This window comes from Carettochelys insculpta, chromosome 1, assembly GCF_033958435.1.
Source record: "Carettochelys insculpta isolate YL-2023 chromosome 1, ASM3395843v1, whole genome shotgun sequence".
NCBI classification, from domain to species: Eukaryota; Metazoa; Chordata; order Testudines; family Carettochelyidae; genus Carettochelys; species Carettochelys insculpta.
This window is the reverse complement of record NC_134137.1, coordinates 289,959,767-289,980,594: the sequence shown is the minus strand read 5'-3', so window position 1 is coordinate 289,980,594 and position 20,828 is coordinate 289,959,767. Positions and strand designations below refer to the sequence as shown.

Below are 20,828 nucleotides of genomic sequence, written 5' to 3'. Positions count from 1 at the left end.
ATTGACCTATGCCCAGAATGCAGCTGTATTGCAGCTGACCTTGCCTTACTTGGAACACACTGTAGGGCCTGCCCAATGTGGTTCACACAAGATAGGCTTGACATTGCTATGTTTTCTGTCTGTTCAACTACATGTCATCTTGCTCAAGCAATGCAGTCTGAATTTGCCCAAGTAAAATGTGTGCATTAAATTGCTACATGCCAAGTCCAGAGGCACTTCTTAAGTAAAGAGGCCACACACTGGGAAGTTCCAGGAGAGCCAGTGACTTGAAAGGGAATCTTGCTGCAGATAGACAGCATCTTGCAAGGCTGATTTGTGAGCCCCTCCATGCCAAGGAAGGGCTAGACTTTCCACCAACCATATCCCACCCATCCCTCTGAATGCTATGGGTCAAGACAGCCTCTGAGATGTACAAGTGTGAAGCTGATAACAGCTTCTTAGCATCATAACTAAGCCCTGGGCAGGGGTATGGATTTAGCAAATTTGTCACCTTTCCCTAATTGTAGAAGAACTTTGACCAGCCTGATCACCAGTGTTCTCTGTAAGTTATGCATGTTGGTGGACACCCAGGAGAGATTCAAATGCTGCCAGCTGATTAACAGAGGACACGTAGCTGGTAGCATTTTTTTCTGCGAGTGGTGCATAGCCACACATGCCTTGGTGTACACACAAAATTTATGCTGCACATGGATAAAAAAATTAGAGCATTGTTGATCACACCTACTTATAAGAAAAGTTGGTACTCAGCACTTCTGAATTCAGGTTCCTAACTTCAGGCCTCCTTACTTGAGAAGTTAGACCTATGTGAGGCTAGAGTGGGGATTCATGTTAGAATTGAGAACAGTTCCTTGTTTTCAATCCTTTGTTTTTATCCCATTGGAAAATGCAGTCTCTCATCCCCACATAAAAGTCCCTTTTTTGTGGCCAGAGGTCACAATAGCACTCAGCAGAGGAGATGCTTTGATTGGTAGGCTGCTTGTGGGGCTACAACATCAACCCGTGCCCGGGACTCCAGCTCCCAGCAAGGCTCCAGCCCCCCTCCACTCAACCACCCTGCCCAAGTGCAGTCATCATTCAACCCCTCACCCGGCTCAATCCCTCCCTCCTGTGGCCCCAGTTTATGCCCTGTCAGCTGCTGCCACTGTGCACAGGGCTTTATTGCCCCTTCCTGCTCAACCCACACCTGCCCCAATTCACCCTTATTCAATCCCCGCTGTGCCTGGCTCAACCCCTACTGTCCCCAGTTTATCCCCCCAGCATGCGGTGGGGCTCCAGCTGTCAGCCACTGCAGGCACATGAGGCTTTACCCCCCCCAGCTAATCCCTGCCACCCCACTTCACCCTGTTCAACTCTCCCCAATCCCCACAGCCCTAGCTCACACTCCCAGCACACAGGGCTCTGGCTTCAACCTGCACCCGGAGCTCCCAACTCCTGGTGCACAGGACTCCAGCTCCCCTACCTACCACCCCCGCAGCCCTGGCTCCAACCCCTGGCCAGGCTCAACCCGCACCACAATCCCCTGCTGCCCAGGTCCAATCCCATGCAAGCCCCAGCTCAACTTCATTCTCCCAGCACCCCCACTGCCCTAACCTACCCCAGGCTTAACCCCCACATCTGCTGTCAGAGCCCCAACTCAAGCCCTCCCCAACTTACATAAAATCCAAGATACGCAATGGTTGCATGGAATGTAGCCCTCGCATACCTCGAGGGATTACAGCATAAAGGTGTTTCTGACTTATGACCAATTTTGTAATCGAGGTATGACCAGCTGTTTGGAACGTAACCCGTTCATAAGTCGGGAACTATCTGTATGTTGTTATTTCTGGCCACTGTGTTTATCATAGAGCTTGTACTAGGGGTGGGTTGAGTTCAACAGACCTGTTAGGAAGGACTGTTAAAATGATGTAGCAGATCCACGATATTTCCCACATCTTTACAGGGTTGTTACACAGTTTCATAGATTACAAAATGTTTGGTCTTGTATAGGCAAAACTAAATTGTCATAATGTGCTCACCAAACAACAAACTCTGTAATGCAGAAAAAGGGCTTAAAATTGATTTACCTGACTACGTGCATAGCTTTGTATCTGACAGACAGCAAGCGGGGTGTCACCACACATTGATGTCAGGCTGATATACTCGGATCGCAAAAGGCCTGCTGTTTTGTGAATAGCACAAATTGTGAGCGTGTTAAAGTAAATCAATATAAGTAGTTACTATTATCAGTTGCTCTTTGTCGGTCTCTCTTCACAGTCTCTCATCTGTTTCCACTTATTTTTGTTTCACACTGTTCTGCCCATTTTTTCTTATGCATTTCTCCACCTGTTACTTTTCACTCCCTCTTAGGGCTTTATTTGGCAAGCATGGAAATCACTGCTTATATCTCCTCTTGATTTCAGTGGGGCAGGATCAGAAAATCAGTGTCAAACATTTTTTATTTGGTAACCTTTTTTCCTTTCCTGTTACTTCTGCTCTACCTGGAGCATTCCCCTAGCAAAATAAGCAACAATAAACATAACTGTACTTGAACTCCTGCTCTGTACTTACAGTATTTGCTATTGTGCACCCATTTAAAATTGAGGGTTAGCTGAGGCTGAATAGGACAATACCTATATCAATTAAAGTATAGTATTTCCTTTTTGTTTGTAATATATATTTAACATGAGGAAGTCTGCAACTTGGCTAGATGCTACTCATACAGAATATAAACCTCAAACAGATTTATCAGCAAAGGCAAAAATCAATAAACATGGGAGAAAATTCTCATTGAGTAACATGCAGTATACTTAGTCCATAGCAGTTGAATATTTTCCCTAGTTTATGTAACAGCCTCCGAAGGACCTTCTGTTAATAGAACATTTTGTTGCAAGGCTGGTGTTCTATGATAGCTTTAACTATGATTTTTTTTTCCAGTTTTTACTTGTCAATATTTCCAGCTCTCTCCCATCCATTTTTCCTTATGCTTTCATATCTTTTATTACAGGTTTCAGGTTATATATATTTGGCCTATACAAGTCTGGAAATAGATTTAAAGCTCATTTAAAGCCCACGAGCTGTTCCAGAGGCAATCTGGAATGTTAGCTCAAGTGCCTCCTTGTGATACAAAACCATTTTTGTGTGACCTTTTCTTAATAGCCTCAGTTGGCCTCTAATATTTAACAATTCTTTCTTTTCCTTGGGATATGTTCTGGACATTGGCATAAGGCCATATATGCATGGGGAAATGTTACTTGTTAAAAGAGAGATAGTTATACTGGTATAACTTCTCATGTGAACACTCTTATTCCAACGTAAGTGTGGCTTACTAGATAGAGATTAAATGGTGCGGGAAGATCAGGAGGACAATCTGACATTGTACACCTACAATGCTTACAGTTTCCTGTTTACAGTGCAGATCTTTATGAATGTTTGGGTTATAGATTACAAGAGAAATTGTCTGCAGGTGGCATCTTAGTTTTCAGACATGTTGCAAGGATGACAGTATGTTCCAGTGAATGCTGTTTCTCAGGTGGCTTGTAACATCCAGGATAAATTTTAATTAACCAAAGGTTGGAGGTGGTCAAGAGACAGATCCACTATTACATGGGTTCATAACATCCGTTCTGATGTTGGACTTTCAGGCCATCAAGCCTTCATGGCTGCACAGGAATAAGCCAAATGGTGAACAATGACTGACTCTCCTAGCTCTGGAGAAGAAATGCATGTGGATAATGAGAAAATACAGTTGGCAGGAGGAGAGTTTGGAAGGGATAAAATCTTGCATCAGGGCATAAGTCAATCTCTGGCTGATGGGAGGTTTGGAAAAAAAAATCCTTATGGGCATCTTATTCCATAATACTTACCTCAAAGTTTCTTGAACTTCCCTCTAAAAATATGATTCTTACTTTTTTTGAGAGAGAGGCTTCTGGGCTAGACAGATCACCCATCTGACACAGTATGGCCATTCTCATGTTACAAATTCCCTGGAACAATGAGGTGATAGAAAGTACGCCTTTTGGTATTTATGCTTTTTACATAATGTTAATTGCCTAGATAACACTTAGAAATATCTTTGAAAAAATGTGCACTGACCTGGTGGAACAAAGGAATGTTATGGTAATAAACTTATTTACACAGGATCATATTTATGAAAAGGTGCAGACGTTCTAGTCCATTTAGATTAAAAATCTGCTTTTTTAAGTGCCACCCCGTACACTGATGTAAAATGTAGCAACTCAGCTATATCCTTTGGAAAAATTTTGCAGTGAAATTTAACTTAACCAATATAAAAAGAAAATCTGCTTTCATATACAAAGGTGCTATTTCCCCTGGAGTCGGTTACAGGACAGGAAAGCAATAAGGGGTGAAAGTAATTTAAAATTTCTTACAGGTACTGACTATCTTACTGCAATCTGGATCCCAGCCAGCTCTTTAAATAGCAACCTTCTGGATTTTGCCACAATTCAGCCAGCTCTTGCTGGAGGTGCACACTAGGGCACATCCACTCACTTTCACCTCTGAATGCAATTAACAGAGGTCAGTATCTGTACCCTAGAGCAAAGTGAGTATACATATGTGCTTAAAGCAACTTGTTCCCGTTATTTTGTTTGGTGACTTCTCACTCCCTAAGAGAACTTCCCTCCTCAGTATAGTTTCCAACACGTAAGCGAGTGAGGGAAATTGTAATTTTTCAGATCCTGAAGGACTCGGGTGCCACGAGCCAGGATAGGGCCGGGCTTTGGGATACCTACCATGCTTCATGCTTGCGAGGAAGAGACACTGCGAAGAGGTGACGAACTGGGATGCCCAGGCAGGGGCATTTGCAGCAGACACAGGAGTTGACTTTACTGACCCTACTTGGCACCAGCGTTTCCCATCCACCTAAGAAAGATGCGGGGAAAGGCGGAGTGGGACGGTTGGACCTGAATGGGCATTTTCTGCCAAGGTTTAAATCTGGCCCGAGCACACGGACGCCACTGTCACCGTTTGCGGGCCGTGAGTGCTCGCTGCAGGCCGGGCTAGCGGGAAGGATGTAACGCTGCCCGGACGGCATAGGACACGGGCCATCACAAGTCCTCCTGCAGCACCTTACAGACTAACAGATTCACTGGCTGAGCCCCTCAGAGCGGCTTGTTATTTGTGATGCTACAGACTAAGCCGGCTGCCGCTCTGTGCCTCCACCTTCCGCTGCCACTGAGGCCAGCAGCCCCCCGGAGCCGGCCCACTCCGCTCGCCCGGCCAGGCTGCTCGGGCCAGTCCTCGGCACTGGGCCAAGGGAAAACCGGTGACACACCCTACTTCGGGCGCTTCCGCGAGGGAGAGAAAGGATAAGGGAATGCGCATGCGTGAGAGAAGCCCCGGGGTGGCTTTTCCGGAACGTCAGCGCGCTGACGCCTTTCCGCGGAGCTCTCCGCCAATCACGCCTCAGCTCGTAGGCCGGTTGCCCCGCCCTCTCCGCGGGAGAAGGACAAAGTCATTGAGCGGGGTCGCTAGTCGGCCTCTCCGAGCGGAGCTGTCAGGAAAGTAGCGGAACGGGCGCTGCCGCCGCCGCCATTTTAGAGGGTGAGTGTCAGTGGGGCGGGCGGTGCGCGCTGTCCTGAGCCGTCGGGTCCTGTTGGCGGCGGGGCCGCAGCCTGTGAGGGGGAGCGCGCAGCCTCTGGCAACCCCCGCTCGTCTCCCCCTCTCTCCCTAGGCCGCCATGTTCTCCTCCGTCGCGCCGCTCGCCCGCCTCAATCCCTTCCACGCGCCCCATCTGCAGCTGCTCCAGGACGGCGTGAGGAAGCGCCCGGACGCCGCTGAGCCGCCCAGCACCAAGAGGAGTCTGGCGGCTGCTGCTGTCACTGAAGGTAAATGGCGCCGCTGGGCCTGGCGGGGAGGCCGCTCCGCCTCCCTCACTGCTGGGGGTAGGACGGATTCTGGCCGCCGGCGTTTGGTGAAGGGGCTTGGCCCGGCCCGGCCTCGCCTAGTGGCTCTGCTGGGGAGGAGCCGCCTTGAGCGCGCTTCTCTGGTGCTGTTTAGAGGGCAAGGAAGGGTACGGGGTGGGGTAGACACGTGTCGTCTTAGCCGGTTCCTTCCCGGTTTGCGTCGGGTCCTTGGCGCCACCAGAGCCCGATCGCCCTGCTCTGCTGATGTTCTCCCTTAAACCTTGAGAAGAGGTGCTCGTCTGCGTCTCTGGGCCCTGCTCTGCCACGGTAACCTTGATGTGGCCAGGCCTCAGGCTGGTTCGTAGCCTCCCACGGCGGTGCTGGCAGCCGCCACAAAACTGCCTCTCGCTCATTCTCCCAGCAAGGGCATGTTAAATGAAAGCAAGGTTACCTTATCGCTAGAGAGCAAATCCCGCATGGCCCGCACCAGGACTTTTAAAGGGCAGAGGAACAACTTGCTGTCGGAACCAATAGAAGAAATAAAGCGGGCATGTAGGGAAAATCCTAAATGACTTCAAGTTTTTACTGAAGGACTTACAGCTTCTGTTCTTAAAATTAATGGACTGCAAACTGGAAATCTAGACATATTAATCAAAGTATCTGCCATCTTTCTGAATATCTTAGCCAGATATTCAGACTCTTAGTTGTGCTTTGGTAAAATGACTTTTTCACCTAAGAAATCCATGTAAAGGCATCTTTCTGTACATAAAGTGCAGTCAAACTCAGCAGTTTGGCAAATGAAGAATATTTTTCTCTTGTCACGACAGGTCTTTTGTGTATAACCATAGTAATTAAAAATATCAACGGTGCTTACGTCAAGGAAACTTTCTGGTTAATAATACGAGCACTTTTTCTTAAGTAGACATTTGTAAAGAGGATGGAGGAAGTTTTATCACATCTCCATTTTACAGATAAGGAAACAGTCAGAAAGGTGAGGTGATATGCTCAAGAACACCCAGCAACCCAGTAGCTGAGCTGGAAATTGCACTGAGGTCTCCTGATACCTGGTCAGCTGCTCTAGCCTCTTGGTCACATTGTCCCAACTCTGGGCTTCCAGTAAACTCTTTCATATTCGCCAGGACCTGGAGGTTGCCAGATATGCATTGCTAAGTATACCTCTCTTATCCAGAATATTTGAATAACACTAAAGAAAAACAAGACTGGATACTAAGAAACAAAATGTATGTAGAATATTTATTTACCAACTCTAGTATTTTACACTGTAAACATACTGTATTTACTGTGTGTGTTTGTATTTACTTTCCCTATAGTGTACTTAGGGAAAACATAACTAAAATTTACGTATGGTTAAAATGGCAGTTATTGGAGAGTTCTGGATAATAAAGTGGGATATGAAAGAGTTTACTGTATATAATAAACATGCAGCTAAGACATGTACTACTTGTACTTCAGGGTTCTCAACCTTTTTCTCTGAGGCTTCCTTGATGTGCTGTGAACATTCCACAGCCCACCTGTCTCCGGAGGATTTTTTGTCCCTATAAAAGCCAGGGTCACAGTTTCGCAGCAAGCAGGGCAGAGGCCCAGTGTGTCAAACTGCCGGGGTCACTAAAGCTATGATTCTCAGGCTTTGCTTCAGGTGCATGCTTTTTGCACCGGATCTCAGTGAGTCTAATACTGGTTCTACTTGGCAGCCCCCTTAAAACCTGCTTGTGGCCCTGCAGGGGTCCCTGGACCTCTAGTTGAGAGCCCCTTCCTAACTAACTTTTACTCCTTTCTAGGTTGCACAGATATAAACGGTGTGCAAAAAGAATAAGGATGCCATATTGGGATTTTTTCCTTTTAATGATGAAGAATTGAGCACTTAACATACTTTTCCAGAAGGTTTAAAATATCTAATAGAAATGTGATTGAGCTGTTCAAATAACAGTGGCTTTCCCAAGGTTGCATGCAGTGAGACATTGGGAACAGACTATATTACTCTTGAGGCTAGCAAAGGGCACCTACAATAAGACCATCCTTTATGTCAAGACTATTAAGGGTGAGTTACATAACTTTTGTAGAATATGCTGTATATTAGTAAACCTGTTTGTTGGCTTATCAGTTCTGTTCTGAATGCAGAAGTTTTGTTTGATTCCTGAGAACTATTGTAGTTTTGACTTTATTCTTACCATGACTCTGGGTCTTAAATATTGCACAGGTTGAACCTCTCTAATCTGGCACATGCTCTTGTCTGCTGACGTATGTGGTACAGCGTGATTTTAGTTAGCTGGGTGTGGCCAAGTTTCCTGTGCTAAAGTTTCTTCTCAACCACCAGTCTTAGCTCTGTGTGTTCTTTGCTATTTATTTAGCTGTAATTTACATACAAATGTTTTCTAAGAACCTAGTAAGCATTGTAAGTGTGGGTAATGCTGCTAGACAATAATGACTTCCTGAGATCCAGCAGATCTCTCATTTTGCGCTTGTCAGGTCCTGAGGGTGCAGGACTAGAGTAGTTCAACCTGTATGTACCTGTTCTTGCAGAGGTGATACTGGCCACAGTGCATTCTTTCTGGAAAGTTGTCCCTTACTCAACCGAAGCAGAATAAAGCAAATAACTTTAAACAGAAATCATCCTTGTGTCTGGAAGCCACTTTGTTGTTCATGTGTCTTGACTTTAGATTAAAATGAAGAAATATCCCACTCTTCCTGTCTGTGCTGATTAACAAAGTCAAATGTACACAATGGAGTTGAACTAATTCGGCTTCATATGAAGGAAATATCCTAAGTAAGGTTCTGAAAGTGTAACTTTGAATGTAAGGCTACTTTGAATATTTCTTTGGAGTAATGGGAATCCTCCAATGATAAATCTGGACATCATCCTTTCCCCTTTCTGATTTGAAAAGGGAAGAACATTAGATAAAATGAGGTTTCTTTTTAAAAAGGAGAACAAAACTAACTTTGAAATAGTTTGATTTTTTTTTTTAAATGTAGTTACATGTTACAAATTAGCACGCTTGAGAAATAAACTGAGATTTAAATTGCCAGTTTTAATAATTTAGCAAGACAGGCAATACGGAATTAAATATCTTGGTTTTTGAATTCGACAGTTTTTTTTTCCTGAGGTTAACTTTTATTGGTTGGTTGAAGTATTAAAACACATTTTTTAAATGAAACCTTTATATTAAACTTGATAGCTAGAAGCAAATGCTGGTTACAAACTACATGAGATCTTTATTATATTTGAAAATGGTAAGTGATGCATTTCTTTACTAGATTTCTTATTTGTCCTAATCTGCATTTGGATGGAAACTGGGTTAATGTACACACATTGGAAAAACGGCTGTTATTGCAAGGAGCTACTTTGCTTTATTAAGACTTCCAGTGAGACCTTGCTTTTGTTTATAGTCCGAAGCAGCAGAGTAGAAGGTTTCTTTCACTGCTACTTTCTGGATTCTTAATTGCAGCTGAGAAACTGGAAGAAGAATGTGACTGTATTGAGGCCAGTTAAAACACAACTTTTAACACGTTTGGTAAATTATTACATCAGTTTAAACTGGTAAAAACAGTGTGTAAATATTCCTAAATCAGTTTAGCTTGATTATTTTGCAAACTTAAATCATTGTAACCTTGGTCAGTTTAAGCTTGAGTGTCCAGACTGGGGTTTAAACTGATGGAATCTTTAAAAAGGATCATTGAACAGCTTGCAGATTGAGGATGGCATGATAGTTCACATTTTGCAAACTCCTCATCTAAAGTTCCTTGAAAAGCAGGTGTCTAGCCTTGACGATGAGAGTTTAAATTCTGTGCTAACAAATTCCACTGGCATTGGCATCTTAAGCCCTGCAATTTTATTGTACCATTTGAAGCCTAAAAAACTGTAGGTATACTTGTTCATGAAGTCTACCTGTTGTATGAATTGGTGCTGTCATGTCCAAAGTCCAACAGGCTAGACAATCAGCTTGAAGAAAATATCAGGGACAGGCACAGTTAATGAAACTAAGGATTTGTCTACACATAGAACTTCTACTGGTTTAACTAGGGCTATGGTGTTAAACCAGTGCAATCTCCTGTATGGGTTCTCTTTACATTTGTTTCTAAATCATGCTTATGAAAGCATCCTTTCCAGAGCTACACTGATTGAATTAACTGGTCCAACAACCTGGACCAGGCCAGAGCCCTAACTCTCTGTACTTCAAATGCCTTTCTTCTATTTTTTACGTTTATACCGGAACCTAAATAAAACTGACTAAAGACTGAAGTGCTCTACTAAATCACAAATTTAAATAGTTAGTTCAATAGTTCATTAAAAGGGCAAGCTCCCTTAACTTTATTTGTCCATTTTACATTCTCATTTTCAAGTTGGCAGCTGCCCTTGGTTTGAAAATATGGGGGTGAAGGAATGAACCAGTGGCATAGCATTTGAGCAACCTCTTAGCCAACTAATATATCACAGGGAGATTTGAATCATTAAGGCAGTCATTTCCAATCTAATATGTTTGAGGTTTATTAGAAATAGATTTTAAACATGAATTGTCTTATTCATAGGCTTACACAGTTAAGTGTACAAACTTATTTTCTTCTTTCTGATTAAACAGAGGAATATAGCTGTGCGTATGGTTCAGGCAGATTCTTTCTCCTTTGTGGCTTTGGTGGGATTATTAGCTGTGGCACAACACATACAGCGTTGGTTCCCTTAGACCTTGTTAAATGCAGAATACAGGTTTGTTTTGCATGCGGCATATGGTAAAACTTAAAGCATGGCTATGAAGTGTGATAAATGTCTAACAGAAGCTGGAGAAATAAGTTATTCATCAAGCAAGATGTTCTCCAGTAGTGCATGGAGTTGAAGTAAAAGCATGGTGTCTTTGTTTTTGCTGCAGAAGAATACAGTTGTGAATATGGCTCGCTCAAGTTTTATGCTCTCTGTGGCTTTGGTGGGGTCCTAAGTTGTGGTCTGACACACACTGCAGTCGTACCTCTGGATTTAGTGAAATGTCGTATCCAGGTTTGTATCTGAATGAAACTCCAAAACTTCTTTGATTTGTAATCTTTTTTCATAATAAGTCCAGAGGCTGTATATCACAAGTTTTGCAATGGGTATGGTGAATATCTTATCACTACTGCTGACTAGAAAGCAGAAATAAGAAATGCTCTTGTTGGATAAAGCATATAACCGATGGATAATGAACAGAATTTGTCATTCATGTGATGCAGATGAATAACAGCTTTTGCTACGAGCTATTCAAAAGCAAAATTCATAAGTTTGCCACCAGTTGCCTTAAGTATTTGTGACTTAAGAAAAAGGGAAACACTTGTGTGTGACACGTAATAATATACCTGTTTGTTGGCATTCTGGAGGTAGGGTGGATATACACTGAAGGTAACTTATCTGAATACATTTGATGTGCATATCTGAGTTAAATAAAAACTAATAGATTTCCGTGCATGGATTTTGGATTGTTTTTAACTTGAGCATTTTTATGAACAAATGGCTTTCAACACTTATGCATTTTCTAATGCTTGTGTTTAATTCTAAATTTTAGTATAACTTTATTTGATTTGCCAGATTAAATCAGTATTGCATGATTACCTATCAATGACTACAGGAAAGTGTTAACAGGCTAGCAGTCAAATTAGAAAATAGCCTTAATCAGGCTTGAAGAGACTGAGTGCCCATTTCATTTGAATCTGTACATTATTGCCACAGAAATATAACAAATAGCTCAACTAAGCAGCTGTATGGTCAAAAGCTCATGCTTCAAGAGTGAGGAGGTAAAAGCACAGCTCTAAACTGCTAGCAGTTCACTGGCTTTCATGTTGCACTGGCAGTAGTATTTCTAGAGTTGACAGACATCTGTGGTGGTAAAAGTTCAGAGACTGGGAGTGATGGAAGTGAACTTTGTGCCAATTCAACCTTTCTTTCTTACTTAAAGAAACAGCCTTGATATTATTTCACTTAGCATTGCATGTCATTCAGAAATCTCTAATCCTCCTTTAAGGCTGGAAGGTGTGATCCCTAATGAAAGATAGTGAATATAACTAGCATTTAGTCAAATGCCTTATGCTTCAGGTGAAGACATTGTAAGCCCTTGTACATAGTTTAGCTGAAACCACTGGAGCCAGGTAAATATTCATGTTTTATAGTAACAGATAGCTGTGCTAGTCTAGATATTGTCAAAACAAAAAAGCAGTCCAGTAGCACTTTAAAGACTGACAAAATTAACAATTATTTTGTTAGTCTTTAAAGTGCTACCGGACTGTTTTAATTCATGTTTTAAAAATATGGTTTTTATTAAGACTTAAGTCAATTGCTCTCTAATTAGAGGAATATTAACTTCTAAAGTGTACAGGTTACTGAGCACTTCTGAAGCAGCCTCTGCTGAACGGGCATCAGTTGCATCTGACAAAAGTGTGTTCCAGCCCCTGAAAGCTTAAGCTCAAATTTTAGTCTTCAAGGTGCCTTAGGACTCCTTGTTTTTGCTGAAAGGCTTATTGCTATTCTTGGAATACAGAAGTAAGAACACGAAATCAGACAGAGGGAAGTTGAGACCCTTAAGTCTGTAGATGGCCAACACTGCAGGTTTTTAAATCTTGAGCTGAAACTAAGATTTGTATAATACGTTCAGAAACATAAAATGGAAAATACCATATGATTACTGAGCTTCAGAGCCCAGTTTAGTTACCGTTTACCGGCATAGCCATATCCAATAAAAGCACATCCAGAATTACACTATTATTGTGGCAAAACCTTAAGTATAGACAGTTACACTGATGTAGCTGCTTATTCTAGTTTGGGGAACTAGAGTGGCACAGTTATGCTAGGATAAATGTGTCTACACTTTGACCTCACTTCCAAGGGCCGCCTCTTGAGATTATATTTGTTAAATGGGGAATGACCAGTAAAAAAAAAAAAAACAAAAAAAACTTCAGATATTGACCTAAGACAGCTGACAACTTGCCTAGTAATTGAGACAAGTTGAGTAAAAATAATTCAGTGGAAAAAATCCTATAGCTCCATAACAGAAGAGGTAGAAAACTGTCCTGATGGAGGTGTGTGAGGGGAAGCTACCAGCTAAATCATGTAAAGCTAATTTTCCAATTTGTTTAGGTGGACCCACAAAAATACAAAAGCATCTTCAATGGATTCTCAGTTACAGTTAAAGAAGATGGCTTTCGTGGTCTGGCTAAGGGATGGGCTCCAACCTTTTTTGGATACTCTATGCAGGGGCTTTGCAAATTTGGTTTCTATGAAGTGTTCAAAGTCCTATATGGCAACCTTCTAGGAGAGGTAAGTTTTCAAGTTACCTACTGGATTTTTTTAAATGCAGTTTGTATATTGCATGTTTGTGTAGCTAATTCATTTTACTGTACATTGGAAATATTAAATTTAAAAAAGATGCTTAAGTTGTAAAATCTTTGGTTCCATTTGCATTTCAGGAGAATGCATATTTGTGGCGTACATCACTATACTTGGCTGCCTCTGCCAGCGCAGAGTTTTTTGCTGATATTGCTCTAGCTCCAATGGAAGCTATTAAGGTTCGCATTCAGACTCAGCCTGGATATGCTAACACTTTGAGACAAGCTGCTCCAAAAATGTTTGCAGAAGAAGGTGTATGGGCGTAAGTCTGTTCCATGTTCTCTCTGCATGAAAGTTCTGACCCCTTTTTAGTGAAGGAAAATTATTCTGTTTACCCTTAATAGTGGCTATAGCATTGACTAAAATCTTTCCCTTCTCCAATGTGGTCATGTTGTACATAAGTACCCTTCACTACTCTGAAGATTCTGTATATCTAAGATAAACCCCAGATGTTAACTGCATTACTATAACACAAGCTGCTAAGGTAGTCCACATGCTCCTTAGATCCATCTTTGTGGATATCTCTTGTGCTGAGTTCTGCTTGTTGACATTAGTTTCTGGCAGTTCCAGTCAACTGATATTCAGCAACTTCTTGTTGTACAATCAGAGATGCTTGAGTCATTGGCATGTGAGAGTAACATACCTGCACATTAGCCTTTTATGTTCTGATATCAATGACTAGTTCTACATGTCATTTTCTTACTATCAGGACTTGGCTGGTATGCGGACATGAGTTTCATTAACTTGTGTTACAACAGGGAAGTGACTACAAAAGGATATCCCCTTAACTTTCCTGTTTTGAGAAGTTATACAGTTACTTAAATTGGTCTAATAGATGGCACAAGCTAGCAACACAGCTTACTGTGCAGACCTAGAAGCTAGATTGTTTTCCTAGTTGTAAAATTAGGGAATGCGTAAATGCTGCTGATAAAGTAAATTGGAACTGCTTCTGTGTTGTTCTTTTAAGTAAGCTAGCATTTGTTGTTGTATTCTGAAGAGTGCAACAATTCTTACTCTTCCAATTTGAAGGTTCTACAAAGGTGTTGTTCCTTTATGGATGAGACAGATTCCATACACAATGATGAAATTTGCCTGCTTTGAGCGTACTGTTGAGGCTCTTTACAAGTATGTGGTTCCGAAGCCACGGAGTGAATGTTCGAAGCCAGAACAACTGGTTGTCACATTTATAGCAGGCTACATTGGTAAGAAAGAACTTTGAATGCTCATTGCTCATGCTTTAGGACATAAGATTCTTCCAGAATTGTCATGGGTTTTGCTACAGTAATTTCAGAAACTAACTGGAAATACCTCTTAATGAGGTTAGACAGTAAACTATTCCAAGAACTTTCAAAAATTTATGACGAGCAGTTAAATGGCATGCCTTGTTTGAATCTCTTAACTGAATTACGAAGGGCAATTGAACATTACTCTTTATGTTAAGAGCAATTTAGGAGTTCCTTAGGTGGAAGAGGTGCAAGTGTTGGCAAAATCACTAGTTTAGCAGGGAAAGGAAGGCTTTCAGGAAAGTGATACATAATTAACCCCTTCTAAATTTGTTAGAATGAAACTCCATATCTGTCTAACATAGAAGCTTTCCAAGTGCAGAGTGACTGCACAAGACTGCTCCATTTGGAGAATAGCTGGGTAGAGACCTGTTGATATGGGGTAGAGGTTTTCACACAAGGTGCTGTTTGTATATGATTACAGTCCAGTGTTCCTAAGAGGTGAAAAAGCAGGTTTTGCATTCAGAGGCTTTAAGAACTATAGCAGTCATATTTTTCCTTGCAGCATAGCTACTATATTGCAGAGAAGTCTCTGCTTCTTCACTGCTGACTCTTAACAGTTGTGTACTAATGGAAGTCCCTTTGTACTTTGTAAACACTAAATGTTTGGATAAATTTCTTTCAGCTGGTGTCTTCTGTGCCATTGTTTCTCATCCTGCTGACTCTGTGGTGTCTGTACTAAACAAGGAAAAGGGCAGTTCTGCTTCACAGGTTTTAGTGAGGCTTGGATTCAGAGGTAAGAACTACCAACATAGATGGGAGTCTCAGAATAACTACTTCCAGTTGCTAACACTTCTTCTTTAACCTACAGGGGTATGGAAGGGTCTGTTTGCTCGTATTATTATGATTGGTACGCTGACTGCACTACAGTGGTTCATCTACGATTCTGTCAAGGTTTATTTCAGACTTCCTCGTCCACCTCCACCTGAAATGCCAGAATCCCTAAAGAAGAAGCTTGGTTTAGCTGAATAGACAAATCATGGACTGATCTTCCTGGTTGACCCAGCATTAATGAGAAGCTTTGCTCATTAAACTTTTATATAAATTTGACCATGTAGAAGACTAAAATACTGCATCTAATACAATTATGAGGATTCAAAAACTTGTCATGTTTAAATAAATGAGCTAGAGTTATTGGTGTGTCATTTTGGTATGATGTAAATTTAAAGGTGGTTTTTTGTGTTTTTTTTTTTTTTTTTTGCAAAAGCAAATACTGTACCATGAATCTTTTTCCTAGTTTTTGCAGTTCATGAGCTTCAAAACTTAGTACCCTATCATAAATGTCTAAGACTATTGCGAGAGGGGGGTAAGCACTGTATCCTTGGCTATATCAGGCAAACAAATTCAGTTATAGGGATGCAAATGTGACAAACTGGAATTTTGCCTTCTAGTAATCTGGGGGTGCTGCTGCTTGATGGCAGGAGACTGTCCCCTAATTTATAGCCATCTGAAGGAAGTTATCATAGTTCAAGCAGCTAGTAGTCTTGACTATGAAATGGCAGCCAGGGAGCTGCATCATAGGGACACCCTCAAGTAAAGAAGAGGCAGCATCAGCCACCTGCCTACTAGGTCCTCTTACACTAAGTCACAAAACAGTCTGGTAATTGAGACAATATAAAGCTTTTGGTGTACTGTATGATGTCCTATAATGTATGGTTACCACCTTGATTAAGAAACATTTCATCTCTTGCAACCCACCAGGTGCACAGTGGGGATGTGAAGAGGATCAGAGTCACAGTCTAGTGTGTTCCTTTACTGTCACACCAGTATTAGCCATGCCTATTAGCACCTTCTGCCATAGCACTACAACTCTAATCACAAATTGTAGTGTAGGGGAGGACCCATGTGGGGTGGCAGGGTTCTCCCCTTCAAATTTTTAAGTTGCCTAGAGGAGTTCAACTCTTGCTCTGGTAGCAAAAGGGAATGGCAACTATACTTGCTTGTGCATATACTGGTTTAGAAGTACAGAAAATGGCTTTGACCTTATATAAATCAAGGATGGTGCTGTACCTGTCAATACACCTTGCTTTCTGCTAGCTCAGTATTGAAATTGCTAGGGGTTTGCTTAAATAACTTGCTAGTACTTATTTGGAAGTGAGTACTGTTTAAGAATGTCTGGGTACAGGTAGCATGGATAGTTGTAATTCATTTTCACCCCAACCCCCTATATACGGAAGGGAGAGATGTGGTGCACAGTGATAAAATTGAATAAACATCCAGCTTGATTTTTGTAGTGAATGACTGGGTGCCTCTCGAATTTAATTTTGTGTGATAACTTTTCTGCAGAAATTGTGGAAGCTTAACGGTGGGTGGAAAACTGAAAGACCCTTGGTCCAGCTGACCTTGCCATCTGAAGAGGATAGCGTTAAAGCTTTTTTGTTTCCCTGTAGTAGCATGCAGGAAGTCATCACTGAAGTCAATAAAAATGTTGGCAAATATTATAAAAAGCTGTGGATGGTGGGCTAGAAACACAATGTTAAATAAACTGTAAATCACATTTTCTTTAAAAAGCGTGCAGCATAAGGCATGCCACCTTCTATAGTAGGATGTCCAGTATCAGTTACACTGCAGTAATCTGACTTAATGGAAATTACACACACACTCATCTACTGTCATCCTATACTGTAACATTCTGAGGAAGGCATGTAAGACTTCTACCTTGCTATCTCTTCAGTGTGCAGGCAAGAAGAAACTTTCTGGACACCTGAATTTTTAGTTTAGGTTCAGTTTCCTTCTGGTAGGGCTACCCAAACTCTCCTTAAATCCAGTTTGCAGTAACTGCATGGCTATGTCTACACTAGCCCCAAACTTTGAAATGGCCCCGCAAATGGCCATTTTGATGTTTACTAATGAAGTGCTGAAATGCATATTCAGTGCTTCATTAGCATGCAGGCACCCGCGGTACTTTGAAATTAATGCAGCTCGTGGCTCGGCCCGACGGGGCTCCTTTTCTAAAGGACCCCGTCTACTTCCAGGTAGCCTTATTCCCATGAGCTGATGGGAATAAGACTTCGAAGTAGGCAGGGGTCCTTTTGAAAAAGAGCCCTGTAGGGATGAGGTGCGTCAATTTCGAAGTGCTGCAGCTGCCTGCATGCTAATGAAGCACTGAATATGCATTTCAGCACTTCATTAGTAAACATCAAAATGGCCGTTTGGGGCTAGTGTAGAGACAGCCCCTATTAGGTATGTTGTATATCACTCTTTGGGTTTCAAGTTACATTCCAAAATAATTCCATGCCAGAGTGCAGTTTAGGATTAGAAATGTGAATGAAGTAGCATCAAAAGATAAGTTTGGTCTGTTTGCTGTGCAAACAGTATAGCAGTGCAGTTGTAATGCTTTAACATCTCCTGTGTAGCTGCTCTATGCTGACAAGTGAGGTTTCTGTCAACATGGTAGGAGAACAGCTCGTGCCAGTGCTGTCTCGGCAAGTGGCTTTTGTCATTGAAATGTGGTAGGAGAGGTGGTAGTTCACTGCTAGCCAACAAATGTGCTCGTGTAGATACAGCCTTAGTGCTTTACATGCAAAACCAATCAAATGTTACCCTGGCAAATCACATATGCAAATTTATTTTGTGCAGCTATGTACCCCAGGCACCAAATCTGTAACACAATTGGGATGTAAGTTACACAGGGCTTTCTACTAACAATACTGAGCCCTTATCTCTTCATAGATATTATGTCGAATGAGTTCTTTTATTAGAATGAATGGAATAACCCCTCTGCACTAAACTTGCTAGGGTTAGTATGGGGGATAGGATTTGGGGGCCTGTGCTACACAAGTCATGTCATTTTGGGCTTGAAATTGTGTTGCTTCAGTAACCTTTATTTTTGTTGTTTTATCATTCTCTTGAGCTTTAAAGGATGGAAGTACATTTGTTTTGTAGTTCTGCCATGTCATGGGTTTGTATGATGGGAATAAAAAGTGCTTAGCTGTAGCCCAATTGAATGCTGGAGTCATTAAAACAGCATTAAATAATTGAAAACCACCATTCTTCAGCAGGCACATTAACCATTACATGCATACTGTGTCTACGCTTGGCCAAAATTTCAAAATGGCCATGCTGGCTACGTCTACACGTGCAGCCAACATCGAAATAGTCTATTTCGATGAATAACGTCTACACGTCCTCCAGGGCCAACAACGTCGATGTTCAACTTCGACGTTGCTCAGCCCAACATCGAAATAGGCGCAGCGAGGGAACGTCTACACGTCAAAGTAGCACACATTGAAATAGGGATGCCAGGCACAGCTGCAGACAGGGTCAAAGGGCGGACTCCACAGCAAGCCGCTCCCTTAAAGGGCCCCTCCCAGACACAGTTGCACTAAACAACACAAGATCCACAGAGCTGACAACTGGTTGCAGACCCTGTGCCTGCAGCATAGATCCCCAGCTGCCGCAGAAGCAGCCAGAAGCCCTGGGCTAAGGGCTGCTGCCCACGGTGACCATAGAGCCCCGCAGGGGCTGGAGAGAGAGCATCTCTCAACCCCCCAGCTGATGGCCGCCATGGAGGACCCAGCAATTTCGACGTTGCGGGACGCGGATCGTCTACACGGTCCCTACTTCGACGTTGAACGTCGAAGTAGGGCGCTATTCCTATCTCCTCATGAGGTTAGCGACTTCGACGTCTCGCTGCCTAACGTCGAAGTTGGTGCCGCTACTTCGAAGTAGCGTGCACGTGTAGACGCAGCTGCTAATGGCCAAATCAGAATACTAATAAGGTGCTGAAATTAATATTTAGTGTCTCATTAGCATGCTGCTGCCCATAGCACTTTGAAAGTGCTGTGTTTCACTTGTGTGCGGCTCATCGACACGGGGGTCCTTTTTGAAAGGACCCTGCAAATGTCAAAATTTCCAGCTGATAGGAATAAGGGGTTTTTGAGGTTTGCAGGGTCCTCCTGGAAAGGACCCCTCTGTGGACAAGCTGCACACGAGTAAAATGTGGCACTTTAGCATGCTGCCAGCCGCAGCACTTCACATGAGGCACTGGATATTAATTTCAGGGCCTCATTAGTATTCTCCAGTTTGGCCATTAGCATAGCCTCTTCAAAGTCTTCCCCTAAAGCAGCCAGAGCCACACTACTCCCAAGAGACTAGTATTCACCATTTCATTATTATACCTGACTCAACTCACAATATTCCTACTGTTGTTCCCCTGAAGAGTACTTGTTCTTCTTGCCCCTCTCAGGATCTATCAGGTAAGGAAGTCGGCACTTCCTCATCTGGGAGAGGCAGATTTTTGGTGGAAGAATGCCTTTTGTTAACAGGTTCTGTCAACAAAAAAGCTGTGTAAATGCTCTGGGGGGGCTTGACAGAGCATCCAGAACACTGGGCAGCCCTGTCTGCTGTGCTTCCAGGTGCCTGTTTTCTTGAGGGGCTGAGCAGTCCAGCCATTCTGACAAAGTGCTCTTCTGATTGGTTTTCCTGTTGTAGCCTCAGTCTGTCAACAACAGTTCTGTTGGGAAGTCTCTTCAGACAGATTTCTGTTGACAGATGGTTGTTGTAACCGTAGCCCCTGTGGCCATGTTTTGTCACACATGGGTCAAGATAAAACCTGAGAACTTCAGCCCTGGTTAGTAGAGCTTATGTTACAAGTCCCATTCCTGAAGCCCTTGGTTTTCCCCACCAGCACCGGTGGTGGGGCTCAGGCTTTAGCCTCTCCTCTTCCCCATACACATCTAGGGCTTTGGGGCTCAGGCTTCAGTTCCCCATCTTGATGTCAGATGGTAACATTAGCTTTCAGAAGGGGGCACAGTGCAATGAAGTTTTGCATTTTATCAGGCTTTGTCATTTCTATAGTTTCATGGCAGCCCCAACTACTAGGAAATATTCCAAAGGTCATGATCTCTTCCTCAGATTAATTTCATCATTTGTATTCTAGTAGCACTTCTAATGTGCAAAGCACCGTACATGCCTCCAAAAGGCAGCTTATACCCCAAAGACCTTACAACCTATGTTTGGGGTGCAAAATTTATACACTGGGGACTCTCCTAAAGGCCTCATGAATAAACTGGTGCAGGTGGATGGCTTCTCAAGGACTTCAAGAACACTTTCCAATGCCCCATGTGCTCTAGCAGCAGTGTTGAGAAACTATTCAAACTGATAAATACTCTCTAGACCAAATTTATTTACATGATCCCATACCATATAATGAATGTAAGTATAAATTATATGAAAAATTGGAAATTCAGTTGAGCCCCATTGAAAGAATATCCATCAATCAGCCATCCACTGAGGTGCTTATCTGATTATTCTGATATTTGCCCATTGTGGATTGAAAGTATAAGAGCTTCCAGACTCCAAATCACGTGGCCATATGCTAATGAGGGATGGGAAATTTATATC

General features: G+C 42.5%; 1 protein-coding gene and 1 non-coding gene across 3 annotated transcripts; both read left to right on the top strand.

Annotated features, from left to right (window-relative positions):
• Positions 1-5,414: 5,414 nt before the first annotated feature.
• On the top strand, positions 5,415-18,419 carry SLC25A3 (solute carrier family 25 member 3). 2 transcript variants are annotated; one of them, XM_075011459.1, is made up of 8 exons: positions 5,415-5,541; positions 5,672-5,825; positions 10,724-10,848; positions 12,952-13,131; positions 13,281-13,462; positions 14,230-14,402; positions 15,109-15,219; positions 15,295-18,419. In XM_075011459.1, exons 2-8 carry the CDS (start codon positions 5,678-5,680, stop codon positions 15,453-15,455), a joined length of 1,080 nt encoding a protein of 359 aa, XP_074867560.1. In that variant the 5' UTR covers positions 5,415-5,541; positions 5,672-5,677; the 3' UTR covers positions 15,456-18,419. The 2 variants fall into 2 exon arrangements, with proteins under 2 accessions (XP_074867560.1, XP_074867571.1); XM_075011470.1 differs by lacking the exon at positions 10,724-10,848 and adding an exon at positions 10,439-10,563.
• Positions 13,691-13,932, top strand: LOC142007731 (small nucleolar RNA SNORA53). Its single transcript, XR_012644007.1, has one exon. It is a non-coding gene; the product is annotated as a small nucleolar RNA SNORA53 (small nucleolar RNA).
• Positions 18,420-20,828: the final 2,409 nt, after the last annotated feature.